General features: G+C 52.1%; 1 protein-coding gene across 5 annotated transcripts in view; it reads left to right on the forward strand.

The window, feature by feature from the left end:
- ZNF532 (zinc finger protein 532) overlaps positions 1 to 11,615 on the forward strand; it is a 114,057-nt gene that overhangs the window by 72,650 nt on the left and 29,792 nt on the right. For all 5 annotated transcript variants that reach the window (XM_045296204.1, XM_045296206.1, XM_045296205.1 and 2 more), the window contains 2 exons: positions 3,606 to 3,768; positions 8,249 to 8,530. In XM_045296204.1, coding sequence (XP_045152139.1) covers positions 3,606 to 3,768; positions 8,249 to 8,530 — 445 coding nt within the window. The remainder of the gene's footprint in view (positions 1 to 3,605; positions 3,769 to 8,248; positions 8,531 to 11,615) is intronic.

Here is an 11,615-nt window from a genome sequence, read left to right on the forward strand (position 1 = left end):
CCATTATTATAAGAGGTCTCTATAGCCAGTTCAGAGGTTTCAAAACAAAACAAAAACCAACCTATTGCAGTCATGTGAATTCCAAGTCTTGTGGACTGTGTAGGGCAGAGACCTGCCCTCGGGGCTTCTGAGACTGGCAAATTTCCACTGGAGCAGGCAGCCTCATCTTTCTCCCTCAGAGGGACTGGTGGGTTCAAACCTCGGACCTTTTGATTAGCGGCTCAACGCCTAACCGGCCGCACACCACCAGGGCCTTCTGTTTGTTTATTTCTCACCCCTTTCAAATAGTTTTGGTGCTTGGTGAGTTTGGCGTCGGTGGGTGTAGGCGTTTGGTTTTCCCCTTCTCACTCTGTCACACTCTCTCTCTGCCCCTCTCCGTTTTATAAAAGAAAACGCTCCCGTCATTGTGACGGTGCACTTAACACTGCTGCTCGTTTGCAGGCTGTTCAGGCTTTTTGCTTTGGTTTTCAAAAAAAGCCCTTCTCGGCTGTCTGAACCCAGGAATCCTGCCAGCCTGGGAGGTCTCCCTGACCGCCGGCCCCTTGGAGCTGCCTGTGTGGAATCACACATGCCGCCCCTGCCCGCACGTGGGCTGTCCTTCCCCTGTGGGTCCCCCTCCCATTGCTGGAGGGTGTGCTCCACGCTCATGCTCTATCTGTGCCTCGCGGAGTTGTGTTGATGTGTAATAGTTTTAATTCTGGAGGAATGGTCATTGAGAGACCAGGATGGAGAACTGCTTCCCTCCGTTCAGCCCTTCCAGGTGGTGCGTGCAGCGCGTGCTGTGCGTGCTCTGCCCATCTTAATGGCGCTCCCTCTTCCGCTCAGTGTGCGGAAAAATTGAGAATGGGCACATGATGAGACACGCACTTCAGGGTGTCTCTCCTCCCTCAACCACAAGGACCCTGGCTGCATTGCCACCGTGCAGCGCCTCCCCAGGCAGGAGGTCAAGGCCAATGACATCGCCTCCCTTCACAGACCCCCCTTGGATTCCTGCAGCAGTCTCCACAGGTCCCCCACTCCCTCTGGGCAAGGGCTTCGCAGGAACGCGCTTTTGCTTTGATCGGTGTCTCCAGTCTCCTGCCAGCTCAAGCAGGCCCGCCTTTCCCTTCCTCTCGTGTCTTCTGCTGTCTTAGAGGAGACAGGTGTTTTGTTCCCAGGATGGCCTTCAGCCCGGTCCCCCGTGCTTTCTCATACCTGGGCTCTGGCGGGAAGCCCCAGAGAGGCCGCTATCTGCTCCATCATTGTGACATCAGGAGCCACGGCCCCTGCCCACCTGCCTGCCCTAGTGGTGATGCCAGCCTTGTCACGCTGGTGTCCGCCAGCTTCTCTACTGTCCCCTGTCTGTGTTAGTGTCATCTGGGTGGAGAGGAGGAGCAGGGCACGTCACACCAGCAACTTACTCCTCAAGCCTCCATCCCTACCTTTACACCTGTTGTGGTTATTTCCTTCCCAACTGAAACCACTGTGTGATGGTGGTGGTGACGGTGGTGGTGATGGTGGTGGTGGTGGTGGTGGTGGTGGTGATGTTGGTGATGGTGGTGATGGTGGTGGTACTGGTGATGGTGGTGGTGGTGGTGGTTTGAGTAATGGCTGCCCAGGAATAGCTTGCTGCTGTTTAATTAAATTCGAGTCCCTCAGCCGTTCATTTACTTAATTACGTCAGCGGGCACTCAGGATACCAGTTTCATTCAGTGATTTGCAGTCTGGCATTCCCATCTCGTGTATTTTGATGCTCCATTTTCGTTTCTCCTCTCTGGCCCTGGTGCACCGTCACTGGGCTCCCGTCTCCTTGGGATGTGTCCCCGTCTGTGTTTGAGGACGACAAACACAAGACGTCCTCGCTCCAGTTCTAGAGCCATGCATTTCCATAAGGACTTTCTGGGCCTGTTAGTGGAGGCCGGTCTCTGGCAGCCAAGACCCGGGTGCATGGGGAGCTGCCTGCTGTCAGAACGTCCAGTGTCCGTGTGCACGTGGTCCAAGTCTCTCTTGGTCCTGGAAGCCTTTCTACTCAGGATCTTCTGGGCATCCTTTCCTTTCGGAAATACCCTCAGTCAGTAACTGAAAATATATATTAACAAGAGGATACCGGCTGTGCTCGTGGTGCTACACTGCCTGGGTAGACATTACAAGCCGCTTCTGGGCCAAAAAGAATGCGCTCCAGTGGGGATAAGATGCCGAACTGTAGGGACCATGCCCTGTTTGCCCCCACCGATTCCCAAGCTCCAGGTGGCTGGTGGTTTTGTAGTGACTCGTCCCCTGTGTGCCTCGGCTCTGCAGCAGGTCCCACATCATTTTCAGTCGTCAGAAAAGCCCTTGAGCTCCGGTTCTTCCAGAGCGGTGATGGTCCCCATCTTCCTTGTGTGGTGTGATCGGTTCAGCTGCCCTCAAGAAATAACCAGCATTTCTGTGGGTTTGTATTAAGTGTAGGATGAATATAAAAGAAAATTACGACTGAGACCCTGCCCTCAGATCCTAGTGGTTTGTTATAGTTTTTAAAGAATGCTGGCGAATGCATATGTTTGCACTGGACTAGAAAAACAATAGTGTATTTATGCGTTTGTTTGAGGGGAAAGAAGTCTGCGCAGTTTTGACCCGGTGAGATGGGAAGTGTGGTTGGAGGGCTGTGTGGGAAGAGGGGTCCTCAGAAGAAAGACCCAGAGAAGAAAGACAAGCGGATATGCAAGGTCCCTCCCGCCAGCTCTGCTGTGCACGCGTCGTCGGATGTCTTGCCTTGTCCCTTTCCGTCCCTGACCTTCACACTCAGCTTTGCTTTCCTCTGATGTTTTCCGAGCTGCTCACTCCCCAGAATCCTTTGTGCCCGTTGTTCAGAGGGGCTGTGGCTTCCCAGAGAACCTCCTGCAAGGGCGGTGACCTTGCCACACGTGACGGAGGTTGGTGGCAGGGGAGTGTCGGTGCTTCAACCACCCCAGCCATCTCATGCCCAAGCTTGTGTGGTGGGTACTGGTGGGTAGGGCCCACTTTGTCCACAGAGCCCAGATCATCTGAGTCTGTGGAAGGTAGCAAGCTTGGGGGTCCCTTTAGTAGGAGAAGTAACAGCGGGACAGCGGGGCTTTAAAACCCGCCTGCGGCACAGTCGGCTGCAAGCGTTAACAGCCGTGTGGGCTTTCTTTCTTACTCCTTCCTACCCGTGTGGACCTCCTGCATCGACAGTGGGTGTGGACATGGCCCCTATCACGTGGGGACTGGCTCGTCTTGTTAGCTCAGCCGCAGGAGCCAAGCGGGCCTGCTGTATCCGTGAGTCAAAATCCGTGTGGAAGCAGGATGCCCCGGTGCGCCGGACTGTGAAGTCCCCCAGGGAAAGAAATCGGAACAGGCCCTCCTGTGAGCATGGTCGGTGTAACTAGAGCAGTGAAGGCGGGGTGAACAGTGAAGGGTATGTGCAGTTGGCCGCCTCTACCCCAAGTGCTAAGACGGAGCGATCGGTATTTGCGCTACACTGGTCACCAAGTCGCCGTGCCCCCCGCGTCGTCGCTGTGCGTGCCCCATAGCCCCTGCCTCCAGCAGTCTCAGGATGCGCGGTAGCTGCTCCGGGACCTGAGGGCGCAGGCCAACTCACGCTGTCTCCCTGCCTTCTTCTGTTGTAGAGTGATCTATAAATGTTCCATGTGCGACACCGTGTTTACCCTGCAAGCCCTCCTGTATCGCCACTTTGACCAACACATTGAAAACCAGAAGGTGTCTGTGTTCAAGTGCCCAGACTGCTCGCTCTTGTACGCACAGAAGCAGCTCATGATGGACCACATCAAGGTGTGTGCGCGCGACCCCCTCTCCTTCACGCTCATCGCAGGCACGCCCAGCGGTCCTGGCTGGAGGTGCTGGATCAGGGGACGGGACGGTGTGCGCGTCCTTGTGCGCGTGCACCTCCCCTGTGGTGGTCGGCCTCGCCTGCAGGGCAGACAAGACCAGCCGGCACACACCGGGCATCCTCTCTGTGGGGGTGGAGTGGCAGCCTTTTCTCTGCCCAGGGCCATTTGGCTCTCTTCAGGGCATTGTGATTCATGGGCCACACAAAACGTTCAGCTTACGAAAAACCGAGCCCGCTCCGTTTGGTGGAGCATTTGCTGAACCGACCCCTGACGTGGTGATGACTGGAAGGGCCTCTCGTTCGTTGGTCAGGTGTGATGGTGGCCACCGTGGATGATTTTAGGGCCCGAGATGGCTTATGGGCTGGACATTCTTAACACTGCACGAATTGCAAGACAGACAGCAGCCCTGGCTCCCTATGTTAGTGTATCACGGACGTCACTGGAGCGTCTTCGTTTTGTTAATCCTCTCCCCCAGTCAAGGCTGCCGGGGTCCTGTCGGGCAGGGAGTTAAGTGGTGGGCTGCTAACCACAGTTGGCTGTTCAAACCCACTAGCTGCTCTTCGTGGGGAAAAACAGGACTGTCTACTCCTTAAAGACGTGCAGCCTTGGGGACTCTTCAGAGCAGTTCTCTGCCCGAGAGCAGTGGTTCTCCACCTTCCTCATGCCACGGCCCTTTCATACAGCTCCTCATGGGGTGGTGACCCCCAACCATCACATTGTCTTCGTTGCTACTTCATCACTGTCACTTTGCTGCTGTTAATGAATCGGGTGACCCTGTGAGAGGGTCGCATCCCCCATGTTGAGAACCTCCGCCCTAGAGGGTGGCTGCGAGTCAGAACTGACGATGGCAGTGATTTGGATTTTCTTTTGGAGGGGGGAGTGGTGTATAGAGTTTGCATGCAAATTAACTTAAAAAAAAAACAGGATTATGAAATGTCCAGGGTGCAGCGTGGTGCTTAGCACCTCTTCTGTTCATGTTCTTTGATAAATGATGCAGGTCCAGTTTGGACCATCCACCCTTCGCCCCAGGAGAGAGGGGTGCTTGCATCAACGAGGGGGATCCAGAAGGCTGATGGGAAGCCATGAAAGTTTAGCAGCACCCTATACCCCCGCCCCTCCACCTTGTATTTGACCTCAACTCCCTGAGGTCAGCGAAGAGCCCCGGCCTCTCGGCTGACCCCTCCCCGGTTCATGCTGTGTGTGGAGAGGAGACAATACCCACGGCTCAGAGGATCTCCGTCTGTGTTTAAAAGGGGGAAAGACCTCAGGCCCTGGAGTATGGTGACTGGAAGCACTTTCTCTTAAACTTTCTATCTCTTGCTACATCCCCCCACCCACAAAAATAAAGGGGGGTCGGTTTAAAGAACAATTACTGTCTCTGAAGGGTTCTGGTCTCATGGTGGCTACATGAATGGGCTTTAATCCCAGACATTTCCTTTTTCGAACACATTCCTGAAGTTCGTATCAAGGAATTTCCTCTTTCTCGTGAACTTAAAAAGGCCCAGACAGTCTATTCTTTCTGGGCAAGGCGAGAGTGGGGATGGGCCAGCGTGCCGGTGTGAATAAAAGGCCCGGAATTAGAGTTCCACCACCCTCACGGAAATACGATAAAAGCCTCTTAAGGTATTTCAAAGGTTTTAGCTAAAGTTACAAAGGTATCCTACCAAGCGCTTATTCGAGGAATGAACATGAGAAACTAAAATCTGCTCATGAAAAACCCAGGGTACTGGAATGAGCCCATAGGCTCTTAGCATATTACTATGTGTGTATATGCATATATGTGTATATATATTTATATTTATATGCATATGTATATATGTGTGTGTAGATATATGTATGGAGGGGCCTGCGTTCCTTCTTCAGGGGTCTTTAAGGGTTTGCTTTCTGGATCTCACCTCTCTGTCTGGGGGTGGAGTCATAGACTCGTGGGTTAGGGTCTCCCTTGTGCTCATTTGTCCTTTGAAAGAATACAAGGTTCCAGGACCCAGAGACTGAAGAGGAGGGGTACAATTACGGGGCCACCAGAAGGGAAGGATTATTTTTATTCAGCCAAACTGTTACCGGAACTGTATGGTGTTCAATGTACACCCCGTTCAAGTGTGTTCTTAACGTTTTAAGGTCGTGTTCTGCATTTCCAGGCTTGGGGATGGGTCAGCGTCACGTTTTGATGTTTAGACAATGGGTCTAGCTCTTGTTATTTAAAGGAGGAATACATCAGAGAGAGAGAGACAGACAGACAAAGAATAGGGGTTTCCCCGCAGTCACCTAAAGATAGATCTTCGTTTGTCCAGTTTAAGCAAGTTCGTGTCATTTCCTCGTTCTACCCAAATGTACATTTATAAACCCTTGTTCACGGTGCTGCTTGCATTTAAAGGAAACTTCAAGTTATAAGCATTCGTTCCCTTACAGGAGCTAGGAAAAACCAATTCTAAAAGAATTAAGTGCCTCCCCACCCCCTCCAATAAAGGAGAGCTAAAATAATTCAATAGTGTTTCTTTGGCAAAAAAAGAAATTTGTTAAACAGCCTATGAACAAGTAAATTAGAAATGCTCATTTCAACACAATGATTGTTTCCACTGCCTCGGCAGACTATTTTGCTGCTCTTCTGTATTTATTTCTTTAGTAAAAGGTCATTTTATTGGGGGCTCTTATAGCTCTTATAGCACTCCATGCATCAATTGTATCAAGCGTATCTGCACACATGTTGCCATCATTCTTTTCTGGACATTTACTTTCTCTTGAGCCCTTGGTATCAGCTCCTGTTTTCCTCTCTAGCACTTTCAAGTTATCTTAGGGGGGAAAAGAGGAAATGCCCCTCCAACTTTCAAAGTAGGTAAAACCAAATTTTCCTAGAAACGTACTCGAAGATGACGTTTTAACGAGATCGTGTGTCTTTGGGTCTGAAGCGGTTAAAAATGCACAGAGCTGGCATCTGTCTGAGCCAGGGCGCCCTGGCACAGGGAGCTTCCGCTCTGCAGAGGAAAAAGAAACAAAGGCTGCTCTTTCCCTTTTTGGGTGACCAAGACGTCAGGTTTTCTCTTCGCAAAGGAGCCTGGGTAGCCATTCAGAGCAGGCCCTTGTGCCTGCCAGTTCCGTGGTGGCCTCTGTGGGTGGTCCTTGTAAACCCTGCTCATGAGAAAAGTAGAGAGGCGCTTTATCCTAGAGTGAGACAGGGCCAGAGAAAGCCGGCTGATTCTGTGCTGTGTGCAGACAACCCCGCCGGGGAGCCTGGGGCGTGGGGTAGGCGGAGTCCAGGGCGACACCGCGTCAGGCCTCAGGGTGTCGGAGCTCCCTAGGGAAGGGCTTTCATGCTCTTCTTTCAAGGATTTGAAACTTTCCCGTTTCACTGGCGAGAGGAGAAGCCCTTCGTTGGAGATAAATTGTACACGGAGGCACAGATTTCTTGGCTGCTTTTGTTTGGGACGAAGTCCTGTCCAAACCTGAACCAACTGAGCAGGTCGTCAGAATCAAATTACTCCAGTCGTGCCCCATGTGAAATCAGATCCTGTGAATTTAAAGTTGACAATGGCGTGGAAGCCCATTTTGTGGCCAAGCCATTTACCTGGGCTTTTGGGGGATGAGCTGCGTATCGTTTTTCTGGCACCGTGGGGTTGTTACGTGTTGGGCTGCAGGTCGGCAGTTCAACCCCTCCAGTTGCTCTTTGGGAGAAAGATGAGGCTTTCTGCTCTCGTAAAAATTTATAGCTTTGAGGGGGGAAAAATTACATTAAAAAAAATGAACAGCCTTGGAAACCCAGAGGGACTCTCCTGCTCTGACCTGTAGGGTTGCCATGAGTCAGAATCAACTTGATAGACGTGAGTTTTTTGGGGGGGGGTTTTGGTTTTTGGCATACAGTTTTCAGGGCTGAGCACTATTAGGAAGAAGGGAGGGGTTGGATGATTGGAAGAATAAAATCACAACCGTAACTGTCCCCCCTCCCCCTACATAATATACAAAACAAAACAAAAAAGACCTCAACCCTAAGTGCTTGTTAAAGTAGGTTGGCCAAGGATCTGAAACACCGAATAGCCTATCCTAATATTTTTGAGTCGATGGGAAGACCCAGCTGCTTTGGCTCAGAGATGACTTCTTGGAAAGAGGTCTGGTTCCTTACAAGAGGACAAAGTGCCAGGATTGATTGAGACTCGTGCAGAGTTCTCCCCGTTAGTAACTTTAAAATGGCACAACGAAGTGAGCTTTGCAAAGTATTTTTGGAACTGGGGGCACCTAACTGGCATCGCTCGTGAGCGTCACTGCTCACGTCTCTGTCTTTACGCGCCTATTTGGCTGGGGCCTCGCCTTCTGTGCGCGCGAAAGCGGTGCATGTCGATCCTGCAAACTGTCGCGTCCTGTGATAACCCACGGGCTTTCCTTGCAAGGTGTCCCCTGTGACGGCGCTGTCCTTTCTCTTTGTCATCTAGTCTATGCACGGGACCTTGAAAAGCATCGAAGGGCCTCCGAACTTGGGGATAAACTTGCCCCTCAGCATTAAACCCACAACTCAGAACTCAGCGAATCAAAGCAAGGACGATACCAGATCCATGAACGGGAAAGAGAAGCTGGAAAAGAAGTCCCCCTCCCCTGTGAAGAGATCCGTGGAGCCCAAGAAAGTGGCCAGTCCTGGGTGGACGTGTTGGGAGTGTGACCGGCTGTTCACGCAGCGGGACGTGTACATCTCCCACGTGCGGAAGGAGCACGGGAAGGTAAGGGTGGAGGAGCCTCGCCGAGCGGGGCCACCGTGAGCACCACCCAGGGTGGCTGGGCCCGATCGCTTCCCCTGTAGAGCGAGCGGATTGGACTGTGGCGTTTCCAAACCCTTCCGAACTTGTTCTGGGGCCACTCAGACACCCCGAGGCCTGCAGTAGGGCAGCTGCCATCAACGCTGTGTAGACAGTGGAGCCTGAGAAGAGTAGTCTGTCACAGCGGAGGGACTTTAACTTGACCCTGGCAGCAAGGGAGGATGGAAGGAAGTTGGGGGTGAGAATGTCTAGTGGTGTTTGAATGACGTGCACCAGGCGCCCCTTGAGAAGCCCCGTCTGTGACATGAATCTTGGAGAAATAGTCTGAAATCACTCAGAATTGGAATGTGGATCTTTTTTGTACTAAAAACTTCATTTGGTGGAAATATTCTCTCTCTCTCTACACACACACACACACACACACACACACACACACACACACACACCGCCCCCTCACCAATCTTCAGCAGTTGCCAGCATGAGTCTCGTCTCATCAAATCCATTTCCCCCTCTCAAGGCTGTCTGGGCTGCAGTCTTTTTAAAGCAAATGCCAGACGTGCAGCCTTCTACCCATAAGTGCTTGTTGCACATCTCTTGCTAGGAAGGATTAAAAAGAATTTTTTTTTTTTTTTAAGTCTGATCCAGTCCTTAGCACAGTGGTTTTGCATATGAGGTGATAACCAGGCGTCATCATACCTGGTTGTCTCAACATTGGTCTGTCTCAGTCAGGGACAAAGCAGCCCACCTACTGCCTCTGGTTGCTGGGGGACACAACTCTTACTTAGTAGCTGTCCGCCCTCTCATCCTTTTCTTGTTTAATATGCGATGGATTCGGTGGTGGAAAAATCTGGTGGTGTGTTCTGAGGTTGTCCCTACATTCCCAGGTTCCACTAATAGCTCCCTTTTGACATAGCTAGCCTGTTCTTGATCTGGTAATTCCTAGAATCGTGATGGAGAGAGAGAGTGTGTGTGTGTGTGTGTGTGTATATACACTCAGTCCTGATGGTGGTGTGGTTATACACTGGGCTGTGAAACACAAGGTCAGCAGTTTAAAACCACCAGCCACTTCAAGGGAGAACGATGAGGCTTTCTACTCCAATAAAGATGCACAGCCTGGTAGTCCCACAGGGTCAGTTCTGCTCACCTTCACGGGGTCTCTAGGAGCCGAATGACAGTGAGGAGTTGTGTGTGTGTGTGTGTGTGTGTGTGTGTGTGTGAGATTGTTTCATTTTAGAGAACATAGATATTGATTTGTAATCAGCAAGCAGAGACCCGATCCTTGGTGGCACAGTAGTTAAAGCGCTCGGCTGCCAATCCCGAGGTTGGCACTTCAAACTAACCAGCTGATCCACAGGAGAAAGAGTGGCCGTTTGCCCCAGAAATAGATTCAGCCTTTGAAACCCCCTGGGGCAGTGTCCTCGGTCCTGTGGGGCCCTGGGTGGCACTGGACTCCACGACAGCGGATGTTTGGGGTTGAGATCCCTGCAAAGCTTGTTCTGTTAAAGGTTGAAAGGATGACTCTGGAGTCCTGTTTATTTTAGCGAGTTTTGTCTACACCACTCGGGAAGGGAGCTCGTTTGACCTTGTGCCATCCACAAGTTACGGACTGCCTTGAGCCGATCACGAGCGCCACACATTGCCAGGAGAGATTTTTATCTTGTTTCCCTACACTGAGGGCGGTGTCTCGGCCAGTTCTTCTAGAACGCAGTGACCGGAGGAGCTGCGGTCGGTCACGGCCGTACACTAAGCTCCCTGTGAATCCCGAGGCGTGTGTAAGGGTTAATACTTCATAAAACATCCTGCCTGGACACCGAGCTTCTAGTTCCTTCAGGACTGATGTGGGAGTCTAGGAAGGGCCTGTTTGGCTTGGCTCACAAGCTGAGCCCATAAACAGGAACACAGGCGCAGGCCTTCCTGGTCCTCCGGGCGCCTGGTCTTTGGCTGGAACATTTGGGAGGGCTGCTCTTTCTCTCACCCTGTTCCTTTCCTGCCCCCCTCTCTCTGCTGAGAAGGACTCGAGCAGTGAAACCGGCAAGAAAGACAATAGTCTTAAGCACCGTGGTGCAGAGACCAGCGGGAGTTGGGCGTGGGTGTGCCGTGTGGACGCTGAGGTCAGCTCAGGCCCTCCATCACGGACGCTGGACTTTGTAGGATTACTTTAGAAGGGATGGAGGAGCCCTTACCTTTGACTTAGATTATGGCTCTGGTCCTGAAAGAACTTGGGAGGGAAGGAAGGGGAGGAGGAAGACTAAGCTAGCGATGTGCGCAGAGCACATCGGACGTGGAGTGAAGCATCCGGTGCCGAGCTTTCCTTCTCTTTGTCCGACCTTCCCACCTATGAACTTGCCAGCATCACGTCCCGTTTTCTCCTTCCCGCCACACATGACTCAAGTCCCTTCCTCCCCGTCTTTTCCACGTCTCCATAGCTTATTTTGAAGTACTGATATTCACCACGTTCTCCTCTGTCTGCCTGCGGAGCCTCTGTTGAAACCTGTCCGTCATGGACAGCCTGACTGGCGTTTGAAATAATCAGTGGTATTCTATCAACCTGCAGGCTACTGCAGGACCGCATGGGGGAAGTGCTGGATTAGGGGGCTCCGGTCTGTTTGTCCGACTAGTGGACGAGTCAAGAGTGAATGCAGGAAGCCTTAGCTGCCTCCTCATTCAAATGGGGGTGACTCCTGCCTTAGTGGTTTCTGGGTGTTTTGCGTTGGGTGGTGGTGTTGGGTAAGTTTTGGGCTGACGATCGCAAGGTCGGTGGTTGAAACCTACCAGCCATTCCTTGGGAGAACGTTGAGGCTCGCGGCTCTGACGAAGATTTACGGACTCTCAGATCCTAAGCAGGATCCCAGGAGCTGGCACGACCCGATGGCAGTGGGTTTGCTTTTGGGGTGGTACACACTGAGAACTGTCTGAGCATGTCAGCGGCGCCGGCGCGGTGGTTTCAGCAGGAAAGGAAGCACACACGTGACCCGGGGTTTGGGAATTTCCCAGCCGACTGTCTCGGGAGAGAATCGTGTGTGGTCTTTGTGACGCGCCCCGCCCCCCC

The sequence above is a fragment of the Echinops telfairi genome, unplaced genomic scaffold (assembly GCF_000313985.2).
Source record: "Echinops telfairi isolate 266 unplaced genomic scaffold, ASM31398v2 ScPeMD7_7400;HRSCAF=8409, whole genome shotgun sequence".
NCBI lineage: Eukaryota > Metazoa > Chordata > Mammalia > Afrosoricida > Tenrecidae > Echinops > Echinops telfairi.